The sequence below is a fragment of the Neopsephotus bourkii genome, unplaced genomic scaffold, assembly GCF_033783945.1.
Source record: "Neopsephotus bourkii isolate Nb327-2 ecotype Australia unplaced genomic scaffold, CSIRO-AGI_Nbou_v1 NB_989, whole genome shotgun sequence".
Lineage (NCBI taxonomy): Eukaryota > Metazoa > Chordata > Aves > Psittaciformes > Psittacidae > Neopsephotus > Neopsephotus bourkii.
In genome coordinates this window covers 1,095,201-1,118,096 of record NW_026901481.1, presented here as the reverse complement: position 1 = coordinate 1,118,096, position 22,896 = coordinate 1,095,201, and the positions used below count along the sequence as shown (strand labels likewise).

General features: G+C 61.7%; 3 protein-coding genes across 3 annotated transcripts; 1 reads left to right on the top strand and 2 right to left on the bottom strand.

The window, feature by feature from the left end:
* Positions 1 to 200: 200 nt before the first annotated feature.
* Positions 201 to 3,927, bottom strand: LOC133215518 (G protein-activated inward rectifier potassium channel 3-like). The gene is made up of 3 exons (XM_061359587.1): positions 3,748 to 3,927; positions 669 to 1,516; positions 201 to 349 (listed from the first exon to the last, which is right to left on the bottom strand). Exons 2-3 carry the CDS (start codon positions 1,504 to 1,506, stop codon positions 201 to 203), a joined length of 987 nt encoding a protein of 328 aa, XP_061215571.1. The 5' UTR covers positions 1,507 to 1,516; positions 3,748 to 3,927.
* A 1,703-nt stretch (positions 3,928 to 5,630) lies between these two features.
* Positions 5,631 to 13,153, top strand: LOC133215593 (ATP-sensitive inward rectifier potassium channel 10). Its single transcript, XM_061359672.1, has 2 exons — positions 5,631 to 5,766; positions 11,990 to 13,153. Exon 2 carries the CDS (start codon positions 11,990 to 11,992, stop codon positions 13,130 to 13,132), a length of 1,143 nt encoding a protein of 380 aa, XP_061215656.1. The 5' UTR covers positions 5,631 to 5,766; the 3' UTR covers positions 13,133 to 13,153.
* A 2,933-nt stretch (positions 13,154 to 16,086) lies between these two features.
* On the bottom strand, positions 16,087 to 22,626 carry F11R (F11 receptor). The gene is made up of 10 exons (XM_061359671.1): positions 22,541 to 22,626; positions 20,599 to 20,655; positions 20,397 to 20,510; positions 20,173 to 20,316; positions 19,879 to 20,081; positions 19,686 to 19,788; positions 19,313 to 19,417; positions 18,570 to 18,579; positions 18,379 to 18,427; positions 16,087 to 16,122 (listed from the first exon to the last, which is right to left on the bottom strand). Exons 1-10 carry the CDS (start codon positions 22,596 to 22,598, stop codon positions 16,087 to 16,089), a joined length of 879 nt encoding a protein of 292 aa, XP_061215655.1. The 5' UTR covers positions 22,599 to 22,626.
* Between the last annotated feature and the right edge of the window lie 270 nt (positions 22,627 to 22,896).

Sequence of the window (22,896 nt, the reverse complement as noted above, 5' to 3'; positions counted from 1 at the left end):
TGAGGTATTCCCATGGACGTGTCCCTACAGAGATGCTGTGTACCCATGAGGACGAGTGGTGGTGCCCACATGGAGGTGAGATGGTCCCACAGAGCTACCCCCATGTGGATTATGTGTTCCTATGGAGATGAGGTGGCCCCATGGAGATCTCCCTATGGAGATGAAGCTGTCCCCTACAAGGATGAGGTATCCCAACATCCCTATAGAGACGATGTGACCACACGAGGACGGATGGTGATGCCCACATGGAGCTGAGATGGTCCCACAGAGCTATCCCCATGTGGATTATGTGTCCCTATGGAGGTGAGGTGGCCCCATGGAGATCTCCCTATGGAGATGAAGGTGTCCCCTACAAGGATGAGGTATTCCCATGGACATGTCCCTACAGAGATGATGTGAACCCATGAGGACGAGTGATGGTGCCCACATGGAGGTGAGATGGTCCCACAGAGCTATCCCCATGTGGATAATGGGTCCCCATGGAGATGAGTTGGCCCCATGGAGACCTCCCTATGGAGATGAAGCTGTCCCCTACAAGGATGAGGTATTCCCTACAGAGATGCTGTGTCCCCACGATGACAGGTGATGGTACCCACATGGAGCTGAGATGTCCACCATGGAGATGAGCCAGTCCCCATGGGGACGAGATGCCCCCACCTCTCCATTACCTGTGGCCTCCACCATGCCCTCGAGGATGACGACGATCTCAAAGTCATCCTTCTCCAGCTGGTGCCGCGAGACGTCCCAGAAGGGGCTCCTCTCATCGATCTCATGGCTGATGATGAGGGGCGACACGAGGAAGAGCCGGTCATCGCCCGTCTCGAAGCCCACGCTCAGGTCGGTCTGGTCCAAGGGGATGAATTCCCCCTCTTGCGTCTGCTTGGACTTGATGAGCTTGGCACGGATGGAGGCCTCCACGATGTGCGAGTCCCGCAGGTCCCCCACTCGGAACATGAGGCAGAGGCGGTCGTCCCGCAGCGAGACCACGGCGTGCGAGGAGAACACCAAGGTCTCGGCGCGCTTGTTGGGCTGCGAGATCTTGACGAACATGCAGCCCACCATGAAGGCGTTCACCATGGAGCCCAGGATGGCCTGGAGCAACAGGAGCACGATGCCCTCGGGGCACTGGTCCGTGATGACGCGGTGCCCGTAGCCGATGGTGGTCTCGGTCTCGATGGAGAAGAGGAAGGCGGAGACGAAGCCGTTGAGGTTGTTGACGCACGGGGTCCATGCGTGGTCCTCGAGGTGCTCCAGGTCGCCCCGGCAGTAGGCGATGAACCACCAGATGAGGCCGAAGAAGAGCCAGGTGACGGCGTAGGCCAGGATGAAGACCAGGAGGCTGAAGCGCCACTTGAGGTCCACCAGGGTGGTGAAGATGTCGGTGAGGTACCGGTAGGTCTCGCGCACGTTCCCGTGCTGAACGTTGCACTTCCCGTCCTTCTCCACGTAACGCTGCCGGCGCCGGCGCCGGGGGGGAGCCGGGGGGGGGCGTGAGCCCCTCGCCATGGGTCAGTGCCTGGGGGGCAATGGGGAAACTGAGGCACGGCGGCGGGTATGCACACGCGTGTACATCGTATGTCTGCGTTGGACCGTATCCAAGCCATGCACACGCGTGTACATCGTATGTCTGCGTTAGAGCGTATCCAAGCCATGCACATGCGTGTACATTGTATGTCAGCGTTGGAGCGTATCCAAGCCATGCACACGTGTGTACATCGTATGTCTGCATTGGAGCGTATCCAAGCCATGCACACGTGTGTACATCGTATGTCTGCATTGGAGCGTATCCAAGGCATGCACATGTGTGTACATCATATGTCTGCGTTGGAGCATATCCAAGCCATGCACACGCGTGTGCATCGTATGTCTGCATTGGAGCGTATCCAAGCCATGCACACGTGTGTACATCGTATGTCTGCATTGGAGCGTATCCAAGCCATGCACACGTGTGTACATTGTATGTCAGCGTTGGAGCGTATCCAAGGCATGCACACGTGTGTACATCGTATGTCTGCGTTGGAGCGTATCCAAGGCATGCACACACGTGTACATCGTATGTCAGCGTTGGCGCGTATCCAAGGCATGCACACGTGTGTACATTGTATGTCAGTGTTAGAGCGTATCCAAGGCATGCACACGTGTGTACATCGTATGTCTGCATTGGAGCGTATCCAAGCCATGCACACGTGTGTACATTGTATGTCAGTGTTAGAGCGTATCCAAGGCATGCACACGTGTGTACATCGTATGTCTGCATTGAAGCGTATGCAAGGCATGCACACGCGTGTACATTGTATGTCTGCGTTGGAGCGTATCCAAGGCATGCACATGTGAGTACATCGTATGTCAGCGTTGGAGCGTATCCAAGGCATGCACACGTGTGTACATCGTATGTCAGCGTTGGCGCGTATCCAAGGCATGCACACGCGTGTACAGATGCATTCACACGCACCCCATGCGCATCAACACACAGGCCCCTAAAGCGTGCCCAGTTTGTGCACATGCGTGTAGTAGATGTCCTCGAGTGAGCGTTCCACATGGATGCAGCACTAGAACATGCATGTATGGAACAGATGCACACACGTGTGCATGCAGCACCAGAGCACGTCCACACACAGCACAGTGTGCACACACGTGTAACCATGCCCACGTGTGCATTCACATGTACACATGGCACAGGAGCATGCCCAGCTCACACTAACGCATGTAAGCGATGCCCACCCGTGTGCATTCACATGTACACATGGCACAGGAGCATGCCCAGCTCACACTAATGCATGTAAGCGATGCCCATGCGTGTGCATTCACATGTACACACGGCACAGGAGCATGCCCAGCTCACACTAACGCATGTAAGCGATGCCCACGCGTGTCCATTCACATGTACACATGGCACAGGAGCATGCCCAGCTCACACTAACACATGTAAGCGATGCCCACGCGTGTGCATTCACATGTACACATGGCACAGGAGCATGCCCACCTCACACTAACACATGTAAGCGATGCCCACACATGTGCATTCACATGTACACATGGCACAGGAGCATGCCCAGCTCACACTAACACATGTAAGCGATGCCCACACGTGTGCATTCACATGTACACATGGCACAGGAGCATGCCCAGCTCACACTAACGCATGTAAGCGATGCCCACACGTGTTCATTCACATGTACACACGGCATAGGAGCATGCCCAGCTCACACTAACACATGTAAGCGATGCCCATGCATGTGCATTCACATGTACACATGGCACAGGAGCATGCCCAGCTCACACTAACACATGTAAGCGATGCCCACGCGTGTGCATTCACATGTACACATGGCACAGGAGCATGCCCAGCTCACACTAACGCATGTAAGCGATGCCCACACGTGTGCATTCGTGCACCACGCACCGCAGAGGGCGTGTGCCGCTGCCCACGCATGTGCGCTCACATGTACATGCGGCACCGGCCCACACGCGTGTCCCGCTGCCCACGCGCGGCTGCACCCAAACACGCTCGTGCACACGCGTGTCCCGCTGCCCACACACGTGCCCTCACCCGCAGCACCGCTTGCACACGCGTGTGACCACTGCCCCCCCCCCCATGATCCATATGTGCGTGTCTCCCCCCCGCACACCCCCTCCACCCCCATTCCCCCCCCCATTGCCACCGCAGGGGGGTTCTGCCCCCGAAATGGGGGGCACAGAAGGGGGGGGTCACCCCATAACAGCCCCCCCCCCCATCCCCGCACTCACCGGTTACCCCGTGGCCGCCGTTTCCCTGCGCGCATCGTGCGGGGGGGGTGGGGGGGGGCAGGAACCGGGGGTCGGTACCGGGTCGGTGCCGGTGGAGAAGCGGCCCCCCCCCAACCGTTAAAACGCCCCCCAACGGTAACGAGCACCCCCCGACGTTATCAAACGCCCCCCAACGGGAACGCCCCCCATCCCCCCCCCCCCTCAACGTCCGCCGCCGCCGTTGCCGGGGAACCGGGAGTGCGCGGCTAAAAATACCGAGCAGCTGCCGCCCCGCCCCCCCCCGCGGCCCCGCCCCCCCCCGGGTGAGTTCACCCGAGCGTGACACCGGGACCGACACCGGCCCCGACCCCATCACCGACAGTGACCCCCCCATCACCGGCCCTGACCCCATCACCAGCCCTGAACCCCCCCCATCACTGGCCCTGGCCCCCATTACTGGTGCTGACCCCCCCATCACCAGCCCTGAACCCCCTCATCACTGGCCCTGACCCTCATCACCGGTCCTGACCCCCATTACTGGTGCTGACCCCCCCATCACCGGTCCTGACCCCCCCATCACCGGCCCTGACCCCCATTACTGGTGCTGCCCCCCTCCATCACTGGTCCTGACCCCCATCACCGGTCCTGACCCCATCACCAGCCCTGAAACCCCCACCACCCCCACACCCACCCCCACCCTATCACCAGCCCTGAACCTCCCCATCACTGGTCCTGACCCCCAACACGGTCCTGCCCCCATACTGGTCTGCCCCCCATCGGTCCTGACCCCAACACTGGCACTGACCCCCCCATTAGCCCAGACTCCCCGTTCCTGGTCCTGACCCCATTACCACCCCTGAACCCCCCCATCACTGGTCCTGACCCCCATTACTGGTGCTGACACCCCCATCACCGGCCTTGACCCCCCCCATCACCAGCCCTGACTCCCCCAATACTGGCCCTGACCCCCAACACCGGCCCTGACCCCCCCCTCATTAGCCCAGACTCCCCATGACTGATCCTGACCCCCATCACCACCCCAATCCCCGTCATTGGCCCTGCCCCCCCCATCACCGGCCCTGCCCCCCCCCAACACCAGCCCTGACCCCCCCTTACTAGCCCAGACTCCCCATGACTGGTCCTGACCCTATCACCAGCCCTGACCCCCGTCACTGGTGCTGACCCCCCCCATCACCGACCCTGAGTGTCCCCAGTCACTGGCCCTGACCCCCATCACCGGCCCTGACCCCCTCCATCACCAGCCTTGACCCCCAACACTAAACCTGACCCCCCCATCACTAGCCCAGACTCCCCCATCACTGGTCCTGACCCCCCCCATCCCCATCCCTGACCCCCATCACTGGTGCTGACACCCCCAACACCAGTCTTGACCCCCTCCATCACCAGCCCTGACCCCCAACACCGGTCCTGCCCCCCCCATCACCGGCACTGACCCCCCCATCACTAGCCCAGACTCCCCCATCACTGGTCCTGACCCCCCCCATCCCCATCCCTGACCCCCATCACTCTCCAGGGCTCCGTGCTCACCCCCCCCCCCCATAGGTGCTCAACCCCATCCCCATCCCCACCCCATTCCCCCCCCCGGACCCTCCCTGCTCCCATCCCGTCCCCCCCGATTCCCCCCCCCGGGGGCAGACAAAGCCGCTTTGTGCCCTGCCCGGGAACAGCGGGGGCCTTGTGCGGGGCCACGGACCCAGGGACCGCCCCGGGCCCCCCCCCGTGGGGCTGCGTCCTCCGTGACCCCCCCCGCTGCCTCCGGTGCCCGACTGGCGGTCCGTGTCGTGTCCCCCCCCCCGCCGGTAACGTGACCGGCTCCTTTTCCACCCCATTAACCCCCGGCCCGCCCCCACCAGCCCCCCCCCGCCCCCCCCCACCCCCCCCACCCCCCCCCCCCCGCCGCCGGTGCCCGCCCGGGGGGGGCCCGTCCCGCCGCCGGCCCCGCCGAGCCATAAAGCCCATGGGGGGAGGCGGCGGCTGAGCGCGGCCGGACCCCGGAGCCTGGGGCCGTCCCCGAGCAAGGTAAAGGCGGAGGGGGGGGGGGGGTACGGGGGTCCCCGATCCCCCCCCGGGGCACCCCGAGGGCTGCGGGCACCGGCGGGGCCATGGGAGCGGTCCCGGTCCCGGTCCCGGTCCCGGTCCCATCAGCCCTGCCCCGGGGGCTCCTGTCCCCATCATGGCCCTATAGGGGCTGCATCCCCGACCCCACATCCCTGTGTCCCTGCCCCACCGTGTCCCATGGCCCTTACCCCGCACACCCCCACAATCCCGGGTCCCCACATCCCCAGGTCCCCACTGTATCCCCTGTCCCTGTATCCCCATATCCCCATTCTGCACATCCCCAAGGCCACGTATCCCTATGTCCCCATATCCCGTATCCCTATGTCCCTGTATCCCCATGTCCTCATGTCCCTGTGTCTGTGTGTCATGTATCTCCATACCCCCATGTCCTATATCCCCATGTTCTCATGTCCTGTATCCCTATCTTCCCACATCCCTGTATCTCATAACCCCATATCCCCATGTCCCATATCCCCATGTCCCCATATCTCCATGTCCTGTATCCCCATGTCCTGTATCCCCATGTCCCCATGTTCCCATATCCCCATGTTTCATACCCCCATATCCCCATGTCCTGCATCCCCATGTCCTGTATCCCCATGTCCCCATATCTCCATGTCCCGTATCCCTATGTCCCCATATCCCTATGTCCTATATCCCCATGTCCCCACATCCCCATGTCTTATACCCCCATATCCCCATGTCCCGTATCCCCATGTCCCCATATCCCCATATCTCATACCCCCAAATCCCCATGTCCTGTATCCCCATGTCCCATATCTCCATGTCCCATATCCCCATGTCCCCATATCCCTATGTTCTCATGTCCCATATCCCCATGTCCCGTATCCCCATGTCCTATACCCCCATGTTCTCATGTCCTGTATCCCTATGTCCCCACATCCCCATGTCCCATATCCCCACGTCCCTATGTGTCACCTATCCCCGTATCCCCATGTCCCGTATCTCCATGTCCCCATATCCCCATATCCTATATCCCCATGTTCTCATGTCCTGTATCCCTATGTCCCCACATCCCCATGTCCCACATCCCCATGTCCCTGTGTCTGTGTCACCTATCCCCGTACCCCCATGTCCTGTACCTCTGCATCCCCATGTCCCATATCCCCACATCCCTGTGTCTGTGTCACCTATCCCTGTACCCCCATGTCCCTCCTCCCTGCAGATGGGGGTCACAGCCCCCTCTGGCCGTGCCCACCCAACCCTTGGGATGTCCCCACAGTCCAGCCTGAGGCCTGAGGCCCGGGGGAGGGACCCTGGTGCTGGGGGGGGTTCAGCCCCCTTTGGGTTAGAGGGTCCACTGGGATGGGACATGGGTTATCCCAGTGGGGTTACCCTGGATGGGGGTTACCCTGGATGGGGGTTACCCAGGTTACCCCTATGTGGGTTATCCTGGATGGGGGTTATCCTGGATGGGGGTTACCTAGGTTACCCCTATGTAGGTTATCCTGGATGGGGGTTATCCTGGATGGGGGTTACCTAGGTTACCCCTATGTAGGTTATCCTGAATGGGGGTTATCCTGGATGTGGTTGTCCGGGTGTGGGTTACCCAGGTTATCCCAGTGGGGGTTATCCTGGATGTGGGTTATCCCAGATATAGGTTACCCAGGTTATGGGTTATCCCTTGTGTGGGTTATCCTGGATGTGGGTTATCCTGGTTTGCGCTATCCCAGATATGGGTTGTCCCAGTGTGGGTTTATCCCAGTGGGGGTTATCCCAGTGGGGGTTATCCTGGTGTGGGTTATCCCAATGTGGGTTATTCCAATGTGGGTTATCCTGATGTGGGTTTATCCCAGTGTGGGTTTATCCCAGTGTGGGTTATCCCAGTGTGGGTTATCCCAATGTGGGTTTATCCCAATGTGGGTTATCCCAATGTGGGTTATCCTGATGTGGGTTTATCCCAGTGTGGGTTATTCCAATGTGGGTTATCCCAATGTGGGTTTATCCCAATGTGGGTTACCACAGTGTGGGTTATTTTACCCCAGTGTGGGTTATTTTCTCCCAGTGTGGGTTATCCCTGCTATGGGTTAATAGGGCTGTGGTTTACCCCAGCTCTGGTTTAGCGGGGCCGGTTTAACCGGGCCGGATCTCAATGGGGCCGCGGTCACCGGTGCTGGTGCCAGGAGCAGCTCCTCCGATGGCTCCAAGGGCTGAGCCGTGGGGCCCCCGCCGCCCTTATCGGCCCCATCGCAGCGCCGGCGCCGCGGGCTCCCATGGGAGACCCCTGGGGAGACGTTGTCCATGGCCTGCCCTGGTGATGGGCACCCCGAAATCATTGCTTTGGGGTCACCCGATGGGGGGGGATGGATACGGGGGACGGGTCCCATCGCCCCCATGGCCGGGTCTGGGGGTGCTGCGCCCCATAGCGGGTCCCATCTGCAGCCCCATGGTGGTGAGGATGAGGAGGATGAGGAAGGTGCGGGGGGGTGCAGGGGGTGGCAGCGGGGGGCGCGGGCCCTGCATGTTAACCAGGAGCCTCCTCAAAGCTCCTTTGTGCCCTTCCAGCTCCATTGAGGCCTCTTGGCCAGGGCACACAATGGCCCCACTGTCCCCGTCCCCATCCCCCCCCATGCGCTGCCGCCCCACATCCCCCCCCTCACCCCACAACGGGACCTGCCCCATAGCAGGACCCCCCCCTAACCCCCTCCCTCCCCAATGTTGTGTCTATGGGGGTCCCATCCCCATTATCCCCAGTGCCACCAGTGCTCAGCGCCCCAGTTTGCGATGGGGCCGGTGCTGGCCGGGAGCCGATGCGGTTGGCACCGCGCGGGCACGGGCACGGTGCCCATGGTGCTGGTGCCAAAGGGACGCGGTGAGGAGGGGGGGGGACGGACGTGTCCCCAAGGCCCACATTGGACCCCCCAAGTGGGGCTGGGCCCCCCCCCATCACCCGGAGGCAGGGGCCCTTGGTTAATGGGTAACCGGAGAGCGGTCACCGGGAGCGGCCCGGTTGTGGCTGTGCCCGCGGGCACCGGGAACAAGCCCCAGCTTGTCACCAACCGTGTCCAGCACGGGAGCCTGGCCGGGGGCAGCGGGGCCGCAGTGACCCCGACAGCGAGGGGACACCCATGGGGGGGTGTGGGGGGCACAGAGAGGGGTGCGGGGGGGGGGGGGGAAGGAACCCCAATGGTGGATGGTGGGGGGTGGAAAAGCTCCAAAGAGGGTGCAGGGACCCCATAGAGGTTGCAGGGCCCCCAAAGAGGGTGCAGGGACCCCATAGAGGATGCAGGGACCCTAAAGAGGATGCAGGACCCAAAGTGGGATGCAGGGACCTCAAAGAGGGTGCAGGGACCCCATAGAGGATGCAGGGACTCCTTAGAGGATGCAAGACCCAAAGTGGGTTGCAGGGACCCCATAGAGGATGCAGGACCCAAGGTGGGATGCAGGGACTCCATAGAGGATGCAGGAACCAAAGTGGAATGCAGGGACCCCATAGAGAGTGCAGGGACCCCATAGAGGATGCAGGGACCCCAAAGAGGATGCAGGGACCCCAAAGAGGATGCAGGGACCCCAAAGAGGATGCAGGACACAAAGTGGGATGCAGGGACCCCATAGAGGATGCAGGACCCAAAGTGGGATGCAGGGACCCCACAGAGGATGCAGGAACCAAGGTGGGATGCAGGACCCAAAGAGGGTGCAGGGACCCCATAGAGGATGCAGGGACCCCAAAGAGGATGCAGGACCCAAAGTGGGATGCAGGGACCCCATAGAGGATGCAGGACCCAAAGTGGGATGCAGGGACCCCATAGAGGATGCAGGACCCAAAGTGGGATGCAGGGACCTCAAAGAGGGTGCAGAGACCCCATAGAGGATGCAGGGACCCCAAAGTGGGATACAGGGACCTCAAAGAGGGTGCAGGGACCCCATAGAGGATGCAGGGACCCCATAGAGGATGCAGGACCCAAAGTGGGATGCAGGGACCCCATAGAGGGTGCAGGGACCCCATAGAGGATGCAGGACCCAAAGTGGGATGCAGGGACCTCAAAGAGGGTGCAGGGACCCCATAGAGGATGCAAGGATGCCAAAGAGGATGCAGGGACCCCAAAGTGGATGCAGAGACCCCATAGGGGATGTCTATTTTGCCCCATAGAAGAGGGCAGAGGGAGCCCAGAGGAGCAGACGGACTTTGGGGGTGCCGCGCCCCCAGCCCGGGATGTGCCGGTGCCCGTCACTGCCCGCCATGGGCAGAGCTGTGGGGACCGGGCGGCACCGGGCTCCCGGTGTCCATGGGGAGGGGGGCACCGCGTCCCCGGTGCGCCCCGGGCAGGGCCCGGTGCCAGGCGGGATGTGCCACAGCCGGGACGGTGCCACCAGGTCCCCGTGTCCCCGGCTCGGTGCCGCGGCGGAAACGGTGCGGGGCCAAACGCTGGCGGGGGCTGAAAGGCCCCTTCTGTGCCCGCGGCCCGGCCGGGGACAACGGGGACGGAAACGCGGCTGGCGCCGGCACCAGCCGTTTGTCAGCGCCATTCATCCCCCCCTTCCTCTTCCTCCCGGGCGGGCAGGGAGCCGCGGACCCCCCGTGCGATGGGGAGGGATGGGGGGAGCTGCCGGGAGCCGGAGGACTTGGGAGCGGGATGCGCACCGGGATGGATGGGCAGGTGCACGGAGGGATGGGAGCTCCGGTGGATGCAGGGACGCGCACAGGGATGGATCCATCCCTGCTCTCTATCTCCTCCATCTGTCAAGTCTCACCCATCCATCCTTCTCCATCCATTCCAGCCGCTCTGTCTCTCCACCCACCCATTCCTCTTCTCCATCCGTCCTCTCCATCCATCTGTCCTTCTCCATCTCTTTTTCCATCCCGCTTCCACCCATCCCTCATTTATCTCATTCCTCCATCCTTCCTCACCCCTCTTCCCAGCTGTTGCTTCTCTCCATCTATCCATCCATCCACCCACCCACCCATCCATCCATCCATCCACCCATCCATCATATATCCATCCTTCCATCCATCCATCCATCCATCCATCCATCCATCCATCCATCTCCACCATCCACCCACCCATTCCTCTTCTCTATCCATCCTTCTCCATCCATCTTCTCTATCTTATTCTATTTTCTCCAGGTGTCCATCCACCCATCCTTCTCCATCTGTATTCCCACCTTCTCTCCATCCACCCATTCCTCTTCTCCATCCATCCTCTAACTCCTCCATGTGTCAGTATTATCCATCCTTCATCCATCCACCCATCCTTCTCCATCTCTATTCTCCATCTATCTTCTTAGCCATCCCTTCCATCCATTCACCCATTTCTCTTCTCCCTCCATCCTCTACCTTCTCCATATATCAGTCTTACCCATCCTTCTTCTCCATCCATCCTCTACCTTCTCTATGTGTCAGTATTATCCATCCTTCTTCTCCGTCCATCCACCCATTCTTCTCCATTCGTCTTCTCAGCCATTCCTTCCATCTGTTCCTCTTCCCTATCCATCCTCTACCTCCTACATATATCAGTCTTACCCATCCTTCTTCTCCATCCATCCTCTGCCTTCTCTATGTGTCAGTCTTATCCATCCTTCTTCTCCATCCACCCACTCATCCTTCTCCATCCATCTTCTCAGCCATTCCTTCCATCCATTCCTCTTCTCCATCCATACATCCTCTACCTCCTTCATGTCAGTCTTATCCATTCCTCTTCTCCATCCATCCTCTACTTCCTCCATGTCAGTCTTAACCATTCTTCTCCCTCCCTATTCTCCATCCATCTTCTCAGCCATTCCTTCCATCCATGCGTCTTCTCCATCCATTCCTCTTCTCCATCCATCCTCTACCTCCTCCCTGTGTCAGTCTTATCCATCCTTCTCCATCCCTATTCTCCATCCATCCTCTCAGCCATTCCTTCTCTCCATCCACCCATTCTTCTCCATCCCTATTCTCCATCCATCTTCTCAGCCATTCCTTCCACCCATTCCTCTTCTTCATCCATCCTCTACCTCCTACATGTGTCAGTCTTATCCATTCTTCTTCTCCATCTATCCTCTACCTCCTCCATGTGTCAGTGTTATCCATCCTTCTCCATCCCTATTCTCCATCCATCTTCTCAGCCATTCCTTCCACCCATTCCTCTTCTCCATCCATCCTCTCCCTCCTCCCTGTCTCACTCTTATCCCTCCTCCTCCACCCATCCCCTCGTCCCTCCTCACGTCCCATCCCCTCTTGCAGATGACGTCCTCCACCAAGGTGTTCTACAGCCAGACCACGCAGACCGAGAGCCGCCCGCTCATGGGCGCGGGGCTGCGCCGGCGCCGCGTCATGACCAAGGACGGCCGCAGCAACGTGCGCATGGAGCACATCGCCGACAAGCGCTTCCTGTACCTCAAGGACCTGTGGACCACCTTCATCGACATGCAATGGCGCTACAAGCTCGTCCTCTTCTCCGCCACCTTCGCCGGCACCTGGTTCGCCTTCGGTGTCGTGTGGTACCTGGTGGCCGTGGCCCACGGGGACCTGCTGGAGTTCGAGCCGCCGGCCAACCACACGCCGTGCGTGATGCAGGTGCACACCCTCACCGGCGCCTTCCTCTTCTCCCTCGAGTCCCAGACCACCATCGGCTACGGGTTCCGGTACATCAGCGAGGAGTGCCCGCTGGCCATCGTGCTGCTCATCACCCAGCTCGTCCTCACCACCATCATGGAGATCTTCATCACCGGCACCTTCTTAGCCAAGATCGCCCGACCCAAGAAACGCGCCGAGACCATCCGCTTCAGCCAGCACGCCGTGGTGGCGCAGCACGACGGCAAGACCTGCCTCATGATCCGCGTGGCCAACATGCGCAAGAGCCTCCTCATCGGTTGCCAAGTGACGGGCAAGCTCCTCCAGACCCACCTCACCAAGGAGGGCGAGAGCGTCCACCTCAACCAGCTCAACGTGGACTTCCAGGTGGACACATCCTCGGACAGCCCCTTCCTCATCCTGCCCCTCACCTTCTACCACGTCCTGGATGAGGGCAGCCCCTTGCGGGACGTGGCGCTGCGCTCGGGTGAAGGCGACTTCGAGCTCGTGGTGATCCTCAGCGGCACCGTGGAGTCCACCAGCGCCACGTGCCAGGTCCGCACCTCCTACCTGCCCGAGGAGATCCTGTGGGGCTACGAGTTCACGCCGGCCATCTCGCTCTCGGCCAGCGGCAAGTACGTGGCCGACTTCAGCCTCTTCGACCGCGTGGTGGAGGCGCCGGCGCCGCGCGGCCCCCGAGAGCCCCCCCGCTTCGGAGACCCCGAGAAGGTGAAGTTGGAGGAGTCCCTGCGGGAAGCGGCCGAGCGGGAGCGGGAGGGAGCAGGGCTCAGCGTGCGCATCAGCAACGTCTGAGGGTGCTGGGTATGGAGGTGGCACCAGTGCATGGAGGTGGTCCTGGTCCTGGAGGTGTCACTGTTACCCATTGGGGCCATCAGTGCCTGGAGGCATCACCGGTCCTGGAGGTGTCACCGTTACCCAGAGAAGCCACCAGCTCTTCTGGTGCCACCAGTGCCTGGAGGTGGCCCTGGTCCTGGAGGTGTCATCGTTACCCATTGGGGCCATCAGTGCCTGGAGGCATCACCAGTCCTGGAGGTGTCATCGTTACCCATTGGTGCCACTGGAGGCATCACCGGTCCTGGAGGTGTCACCGTTACCCAGAGGTGCCACCAGCTCTTGTGGTGCCATCAGTGCCTGGAGGCATCACCGGTCCTGGAGGTGTCACCGTTACCCAGAGAAACCACCAGCTCTTCTGGTGCCACCAGTGCATGGAGGTGGCCCTGGTCCTGGAGATGTCACCGTTACCCATTGGTGCCACCAGCACCTGGAGGCATCACCAGTCCTGGAGGTGTCACCATTACCCATTGGTGCCACCAAGCCCTTGTGGTGCCACCAGTGCCTGGAGGCATCACCGATCCTGGAGGTGTCACCATTACCCAGAGGTGCCACCAGCCCTTGTGGTGCCATCAGTGCCTGGAGGCATCACCAGTCCTGGAAGCATCCCCAGCCCTTGCAATGACACCAAGCCTGTAGGTGCCACCGGCCCTTGTGGTGCCACCAGTGCCTGGAGGGGTTGCTGGTCCTGGAGGCATCACCAGTGCCTGCAGGTGCCACCAGCACTGGAGATGCCACCAACCCTATAGATGCCACCAGCATTGGAGATGACAGCAACCTCTTATGGTACCACCAGCATAGGAGATGCCACCAACCCTATTGATGCCACCAGCATTGAAAACGCCACCAATCCCTTATGGTGACACCAGCTTCTTCTGGTGCCACCAGCACTGGAGATACCACCAACGCCTTATGGTGCCACCAACCCTAAAGATGCCACCAGCATTGGAGATGCCACCAACCCCTTATGGTGCCACAACCCTATGGGTGCCACCAGCACTGGAGATGCCACCAATGCCTTACGGTGACACCAACCTCTTGTGGTGCCACCAGCATTGGAAACGCCACCAACCCCTTATGGTGCCACCAACCCTATAGATGCCACCAGCATTGGAGATGCCACCAACCCCTTATGGTGATGCCAATGCTGTAGATGCCACCAGCACTGGAGATGCCACCAACCCTATGGGTGCCCCCAGCCCTTCCCCTGTTGTCCCCCCCCCATGCTGTTTCCCTCCCATGGGTGCTCCTGTTCCCATCCCCATCCCCGCCTGCCCCTTGCCCCCCCACCCAAGCCCCCAGCCCCATTGCAGGCCACGGCCCTGCAGGGAGATGCTGCCCTGGGGGACATGGGGGGGGTCCCACCGATAATCGACCGCGTGTCCCCCCCAAAAGCTGCTAACGTAGAGCTCTGCTATTAACGCACGGCCCCCCTGGCCCCATGTATGTGTATAGAGAGAGCCACTAACCGGGGGGGGGACAGAAAGGGCTCCCCCCCCCCCAAAAATGCCCCAGTGGGGGGGGGGGGGCTCGGCCTCCACTTGGGGGGCAAAGGCAAAGCGGTTACTAAATAAAGGCTGCGTTGATGGTGGGGACGGGCCTGTGTGTCCCCATCTCCTGTGTGTGTCCCCATCTCCTGTGTGTCCCCATCTCCTGTGTGTCCCCCCATCTCCTGTGTGTGTCCCCATCTCCTGTGTGTCCCCATCTCCTGTGTGTCCCCATCTCCTGTGTGTCCACATCTCCTGTGTCCCCCCATCTCCTGTGTGTGTCCCCATCTCCTGTGTGTCCCCATCTCCTGTGTCCCCATCTCCTGTGTGTCCCCATCTCCTGTGTGTCCCCACCTCCTGTGTGTCCCCCCATCTCCTGTGTGTCCCCATCTCCTGTGTGTTCCCCATCTCCTGTGTGTGTCCCCATCTCCTGTGTGTGTCCCCATCTCCTGTGTGTCCCCATCCTCCTGTGTGTCCCCATCTCCTGTGTGTCCCCATCTCCTGTGTGTCCCCATCTCCTGTGTGTCCCCATCTCCTGTGTGTGTCCCCATCTCCTGTGTGTGTCCCCCATCTCCTGTGTGTCCCCATCTCCTGTGTGTCCCCATCTCCTGTGTGTCCCCATCTCCTGTGTGTCCCCATCTCCTGTGTGTCCCCATCTCCTGTGTGTCCCATCTCCTGTGTGTCCCCATCTCCTGTGTGTCCCCATCTCCTGTGTGTGTCCCCATCTCCTGTGTGTGTCCCCCATCTCCTGTGTCCCCATTGGGTCCCCATCTCCTGTGTGTCCCCATCTCCTGTGTGTGTCCCCATCTCCTGTGTGTCCCCATCTCCTGTGTGTCCCATCTCCTGTCCCCATTCCTGTGTGTCCCCATCTCCTGTCCCCATCTCCTGTGTGTCCCCATCTCCTGTGTGTCCCCATCTCCTGTGCCCCCATCTCCTGTGTGTCCCCCATCTCCTGTGTGTCCCCATTCCCTGTGTTCCCCATCTCCTGTGTGTCCCCCCATCTCCTGTGTGTCCCCATCTCCTGTGTGTCCCCATCTCCTGTGTGTCCCCATCTCCTGTGTGTCCCCATCTCCTGTGTGTGACCCCCCCATAAGCAGTGCCCCCCCCAAGGGACAGGCCCCAATCCAAGGACACAGGTTTGGTTTATTTCCAGCCCCCCCCTCCCAGTCCAAGGGGATAACTGGGAGCAATGGGGGGGGACACATTCCCACCCCCCAGCCCTGTCCCCAAGCAGGGGACACGGTGATGTCCCCACAGGGACAAAGTGGGGGACATAAAACCAACCCCCCCTGCCCCCCAAATCCACGTGGAGCTGCCCCAAAGGCACCGGTGAAGCTGCAGCATCCCGAGGAGCGGTGAAATCCCGGTGGCGCCATGGTCCCATTGGGGGGACACTGGGAACACTGGGATGGGCGCAGCTGGGGGGGGTCACACCAGGAAGGATGACGTCTGCTTGAACTCTCCCTGTGGGGATGGGGGTACCCAACTGGTCCAGCTGGGTTTGCTGGATGGGGAATGATGGGGATGGGGAACGGGAACACCAGGGATGGAGAACACTGGGGAATACTGGGAACAAGGAATGATGCGGATGGGGAATGGGAACACCAGGGATGGAGAACACTGGGGAATACTGGGAACAAGGAATGATGCGGATGGGGAATGGGAACACCAGGGATGGAGAACACTGGGGAATACTGGGAACAAGGAATGATGGGGAAGGGGAATGCTGGGGACAGCAACAGGGAACAGTGGGGTTGAGGATGGGGAATGAAGGGAATGTGGATAGAGAATACCAAGGATGGGGATAGGGAATGGCAGGGATGGGGACAGGGAATGCTGGGGATGGGGAATGCTGGGGATGGGGAATGGGAACACCAGAGATGGAGAACACTGGGGAATACTGGGAACAGGGAATGATGGGGAATGCTGGGGCTGGGGCAGGGAACAGTGGGGTTGAGGATGGGGAATGAATGGAATGTGGATAGAGAATACCAAGGATACGGATAGGGAATGACAGGGATGAGGACAGGGAATGACGGGGATGGGGAATGGGAACAGCAGGAATGGAGAACACTGGGGATGGGGAAGATGGGGAATGCTGGGGACAGCAACAGGGAACAGTGGGGTAGAGAACAGGGAATGAAGGGGATGTGGACAGAGAATACCAAGGATGGGGATAGGGAATGATGGGGATGGGGATGGGGAACGGGAACACCAGGGATGGAGAATGCTGGGGATGGGGAAGATGGGGAATACTGGGAATAGGGAATGCCAGGGCTGGGGAATGCCGGGGATGAGGACAGGGAACAGTGGGGTTGGGGACGGGGAATGAAGGGGATGAGGACAAAGATACCAAGGATGGGCCCAGGGAATGCTGGGGATGGGGAACAGTGAGGTCAGGGAATGCCGGGGATGGGGAGTGCCAGGGATGGGGACAGGGAACAGTGGGGTTGAAGACAGGGAATGAAGGGGATGAGGACAGAGAATACCAAGGATGGGGACAGGGAACACTGGCAACAAGGAATGCCAGGGTTGGAGACAGGGATAGGGAATGGTGGGGATGGGGAATGGCAGGGATGGGGACGGGGAACACCGGGATGGGGAATGATGGGAAACGCGTGGCTCTGAGTTACCGGCTGGGCTTAAACCACAACACCGGGGATGGGGACAGGGAACGGGGACAGGGAACAGAGACAGGGAATGGCAGGGATAGGGCACAGGGATAGGGAACAGGGACAGGGAATGGGGACAGGGAACAGGGACAGGGAATGGCAGGGACAGGGAATGGGGATAGGGAATGGTGGGGATAGGGAATGGTGGGGATAGGGAACAGAGACAGGGAATGGCAGGGATAGGGAACAGGGATAGGGAACAGGGACAGGGAATGGCAGGGATAGGGAACGGGGATAAGGAATGGGGATAGGGAACAGGGACAGGGAATGGCAGGGATAGGGCACAGGGATAGGGAACAGGAACAGGGAATGGCAGGGATAGGGCACAGGGATAGGGAATGGCGGGGGTAGGGAATGGGGACAGGAAACAGAGACAGGGAATGGCAGGGATAGGGCACGGGGATAGGGAATGGGGACAGGGAATGGTGGGGATAGGGAATGGGGACGGGGAATGGTGGGGATAGGGAATGGGGACAGGGAATGGTGGGGATAGGGAATGGGGACAGGGAATGGTGGGGATAAGGAATGGGGATAGGGAACACGAACAGGGAATGGCAGGGATAGGGGACAGGGACAGGGAACAGGGACAAGGAATGGCAGGGATAGGGAACGGGGATAGGGAATGGCTGGGGTAGGGAATGGGGACAGGAAACAGAGACAGGGAATGGTGGGGATAGGGAACAGGAACAGGGAATGGCAGGGACAGGGAATGGGGATAGGGAACAGAGACAGGGAATGGCAGGGATAGGGCACGGGGATAGGAAACAGGGACAGGGAATGGCAGGGATAGGGCATGGGGATAGGGAATGGGGACAGGAAATGGTGGGGATAGGGAATGGGGACAGGGAATGGTGGGGATAGGAAATGGGGACAGGGAATGGTGGGGATAAGGAATGGGGATAGGGAACACAAACAGGGAATGGCAGGGATAGGGAACAGGGACAGGGAATAGGGACAAGGAATGGCAGGGATAGGGCACAGGGATAGGGAACAGGGACAGGGAATGGCAGGGACAGGGAATGGGGACAGCGGCAGGGCCGGGCCTCACCTGGCTGCGGTGCGAGGGCTGGCTGTAAATCACCTTCTTGCCGGTGCCGCTGCAGGAAGAGCAGGGAAGGGGGAGATGGGAGCGGGACCAGGACCCCCCAACCCCGTGCCCCCCCCCAGCACCCGGCGCCTCCCGAGGCCCTTCCCAAGCCCGGTGCGAGAGGAGCAGGAGGCAGCAGCGGCTTCACTTACTCTTTCCTCTCTGGAATGGAAGAAAGAGCTGGAGTTAGAGGGGGGCATCGTGGGGGGGGCAACGTGGGGGGGGCAGCATGGGGGGGGCATCGTGGGGGGGCAGCATGGGGGGGGCATCGTGGGGGGGCAGCGTGGGGGGGGCATCGTGGGGGGACATCGGGGGGGGGCATCGTGGGGGGGATCATTGGGGGCGTCATGGGGGGGTGTTGGGGGCGTCGTGGGGGGCATTGGAGGGGGAACATCGGGGCATCGTGGGGGGGCATCGTAGGAGGGACATTGGGGGGGCATCGTGGGGGGGACATCGTGGGGGAGCATCGTGGGGGGGCATCGTGGGGAGGGCATCGTGGGGGGGACATCAGGGTGGGGCATCGTGGGGGGCATCTTGGGGAGGCATCATGGGGGGGGCACCACGGGGGGACATCATGGGGGGGCATCGGGGGGGGGGCATCGGGGGGGGGGCATCGGGGGGGGACATCGTGGGGGGGCAGAGGGGGACATTGGGGGCATCGTGGGGGGGGCATGTGGGGGGCATTGTGGGGGGGCGGTGGGGGGGGGCGGGGGCATGGGGGGACATCATGGAGGGGGCGTCATGGGGGACATCGTGGGGGGGGGCATCATGGGGGGGGCATCATGGGGGGGGCATCATGGGGGGGAACACCATGGGGAGGGGGACATCATGGGGAGGGGGACGCACAGGAACATGGGGGGGACACATGGGGGACACGGGCCCCAGGACTCACTGCTGAAGAAGCCCCGGCTGTAGGCAAACCAGATGCCGAAGGCCACGAGCGCCAGCACCATCAGCAGCACCACGACCGCGGCCACGATGCCGCCCACGTTGACCTCACCTGGCAAAGGGATGGAGGGATGGGGATGGATGAGAGCGGCCAATCCCAGTGTGGAAAAGCAGGAAGAGAGCCTGGAGCAGCCCCAGTATGAGCCCAGCACCAGTGAGGGCCAGGATCCGGGTAGATCCGGCAGCCAAACCCAGCTTTAGGTATCCCTAGGGGCACTTTTCCCCTTTTCCTGGCTCTTGGAAATGCCAATGGGATCGTTAACGCTCATTGGACACCATTAACTGCTGGTTGCCCCCCATAACCTGTGACTGGTCCTTACTGGCTTCCATACGGATCGCATCGGATCTCTGGGCAGATCCCACGTTGTTGCTGGCCTCGCAGGAGTAATCCCCACTGTCGGAGCTGCCGAGGGGCTGGAAAACCTGGATGGGGGCCGGGATGTGAGCACGGGATGCAGGGAATGGGATCCCCATGTTCAGACCCCCCCCCCATACACACCCCCCCACACTCACCAGCTCTCCCGTAGCAGTATCCAGGCTGTAGGAGGAATTCCGGAAGCTGGGGCTGGATTTGGGATCGGTGGGAAGCAGCATCCCATCCTTGTACCAGCGGAAGGTGGGGGGGGGCGAGCCGTCCGTCTCGGTGCAGCGCAGCACGATCCTACTGCCGATGGTGGCCGACGTGGGGACGTGGGCAACGGGCTTGGAGGGCGGCACTGGGGGATATGGGGCCAGAAAGGGGGTCAGGACCGGCCCCACACCATAGCGGGGACAGGGATGGGGTGGGATGGGGGGGAATGGGCGCACCTTGGACAATGAGGTTCACCTCGGACTTGGCAATCTTGCTGCCGTCCCACACCACCTCGCAGATGTACTTGCCCGTATCCGCCCGCGTCACCGTGAGGAAGGTGATGGTGGTGGGGGAGAAACGGATCCGGTCCTTGTATGGCTCTGGGAGAGAGGGAATGGGGTTGGGAATGGGGCTGGATGGACACAGGGAAAAGGGGAATGGGGGTTCCATATGGATGTACCCGTCAATTCCCCCCCACAATAGACGAGCACAAGCGAGGATCCCTTCTGGAACTTCCACTCGATGCGGGGGTTCTTCAACCCGAACTCATAGGCGGCACAGGGGATCTCGGCGGCTACCGGATAGGGAAAGCGGCGTCGCCAACCGGTGCCACCGGGAAACCGCGGTGCTGCACTGGGGTAACGGGGATGGGGGGCACTCACCCTCGTTCTCAGGCACTTCTTTGGTCTCGTAGATGACTTGGGTTCCCACCAGCGACACTGCGGAGGGACAAGGACCCGGCTCCGGAATCCAATGGGATGCAGGAAGGGGGGAGCAGAGCCCCGAGGCGGCGGTGACGGTCACCAGGACCGGGTGACACCAACACCCCGCTGGGATACGGGCTCCGGGAGCTGGAAAATCCCGTCCGGGTGTGCCCGGTTTCGGGGCGCTCGGACACGCACACGGAACACGCTACACGGAACACGCTACACGGAACACGCCTGGACACACGTGGCCCCTGCCCCACCCCACGGGCACAGGGAAATGGGGCGGGAGGAGTGATTTTTGGGGTGAAACAAGGAGGAAATGGGTGTTTGGTGGCTCCAAGCAGAAAGCGCTGCTCGACACCAAGGGAACGCCATCGGATGGAAAAGTCTGGAAGCGCGGCCCCGGGAAGGGTTTGGGGTGAATTCAGGTGGATTCGGGCCACAAGGAGCAGGCAGAGGCCATCCCATGGGATCACCGCCGGCTCCACCGCCGCCGCCATCGCGTTAACCCCGAGCGGCTCCGGGATCGGACCCGCACAAAGGGGCAGGAAAAGGCACCGGAGGTCACGGCCCCGCACCCCGAAACCCTTTGGAGCCCCGGTCCCGGTCCCCCCCCCGCACCGGCGGCAGCAGGAAGAGCCCCGATCCCGGCCGGGATGTTTGTCCGCGCCGGGTTTCCGGCCCCGGGAAGTGCGGCCGGATCCACACCCTCCGTCAGCGGCTCCACCAAGGGCCTCGGTACCCCCATGCCCCCCGTACCGCGAACCCCCCCTATACAGAGACCCTGAGCCCCCGGTACCGTGATACCGAGAGCCATCCGCTATCGCGATACCCCCAAACCCCCGGTACCGCGACTCTCTCGGGGCACTGAAAGCTTGATCCGCAGAGCCCCCGGTATCGCAATAACTTGAACTCTCCGGTACCGTGGTACCCCGAACCCACGGTTCAGAGAACCCCCGGTACCCACGATACCCCCGATAACGCGAACCCCCCGGTACCCACGATACCGCGATCACTCCGGTACCCCTCGATACCCCCGATAACGCGAACCCCCCGATACCCCCGATAACGAGAACCCCCCCGGTACCCACGATACCCCCGATAACGCGAACCCCCCGGTACCCCCGATACCCCCGATAACGCGAACCCCCCGGTACCCACGATACCCCCGATAACGCGAACCCCCTCGGTACCCACGATACCCCCGATAACGCGAACCCCCGGTACCCACGATACCCCCGATAACGCGAACCCCCCGGTACCCCGATACCCCCGATAACGCGAACCCCCCCCCGCTACCCCGAGCTCCCGATACCACGAACCCCCCCGGTACCCCCAATACCACGAACCCTCCGGTACCCACAAACCCCCCGCTACCCCGAACTCCCGGTACCGCGAACCCCCCAGTACCCGCGATACCCCGGTACCGCGAACCCCCCAGTACAGCGAATCCCCGCCGCTACCCCGAACCCTCCGGTATCCCGAGCCCCCGCCTGCCGCTGGGAACGGCACCGCCTCAGCCCTCGCCCGGTTCCTTTGGGGCTTTACCCGGTGCTGGTGCCCCCCCCCGCCCCAGGGTTACCGGTAACAAAGTTCTTTATGGCCCATAAACCCAACCACAAACCATAAACAACGAGGCGGTGCCGCCGAGCCCGCCGTGCCCCCGCGCCCTAACGGGGCTCCACCGGGGCGGGAGGGCTCCGCAGGGTCACCAAGACCCCGTTATCGCGGTGGGCGGCAGCACCAGGCCCCGGACCCCCCCCCCCCCAAAGCCCCGGACCACCGGTACCGGGCAACCCCTCCAGTACCGGGCAACCCCCCCCAATACCACCGGTACCGGAGGCCCTGGGCACCGGGGCCATTGTCCGGACACCTCGTGGTCCCCGCCGGCACTCACCGGCCGCCCCGAGGAGCAGGAGCCAGGGCCCGGGGCCGCCCCCCGCCGCTGCCGCCATCGCCGCCGCCGCGCCCGCGCCAGGTGCGGCCCCGCCCCGCCCAGGTGGGCCCCGCCCCCCCGGAGGGGCTGGACTAACCGGGTGCCGCCCCTCCACCAGGTGCTGCGGAGCACCGCCCCATAACCCACCAGCCATTGGCTGCGCCGCCTGTCAGCGCCAAGAGCGGACGCGCCCCACAACCAATGACCGGCAGGCTCGGCCCCTCAGCGCTGATGCGATTGGGTTGGACGAAGAGTCGGTGCTAGAGACAGGTGTGAAGAAGGGTTGGGCGGAGCAAAGCCTGCTGGCCAATCAGAGA

Coding starts and splice junctions, on each gene's coding strand:
- LOC133215518 (XM_061359587.1), bottom strand. CDS start 1,506: ATGGCGAGGGGCTCACGCCCCCCCCCGGCTCCCCCCCGGCGCCGGCGC. Junction 350..668: donor GGGCATGGTGGAGGCCACAG/GTAATGGAGAGG, acceptor TCATCCTTGTAG/GGGACACCTTCATCTCCATA.
- LOC133215593 (XM_061359672.1), top strand. CDS start 11,990: ATGACGTCCTCCACCAAGGTGTTCTACAGCCAGACCACGCAGACCGAG.
- F11R (XM_061359671.1), bottom strand. CDS start 22,598: ATGGCGGCAGCGGCGGGGGGCGGCCCCGGGCCCTGGCTCCTGCTCCTC. Junction 20,511..20,598: donor AGAAGTGCCTGAGAACGAGG/GTGAGTGCCCCC, acceptor CCTATCCGGTAG/CCGCCGAGATCCCCTGTGCC. Junction 19,789..19,878: donor ATACTGCTACGGGAGAGCTG/GTGAGTGTGGGG, acceptor GCCCCCATCCAG/GTTTTCCAGCCCCTCGGCAG.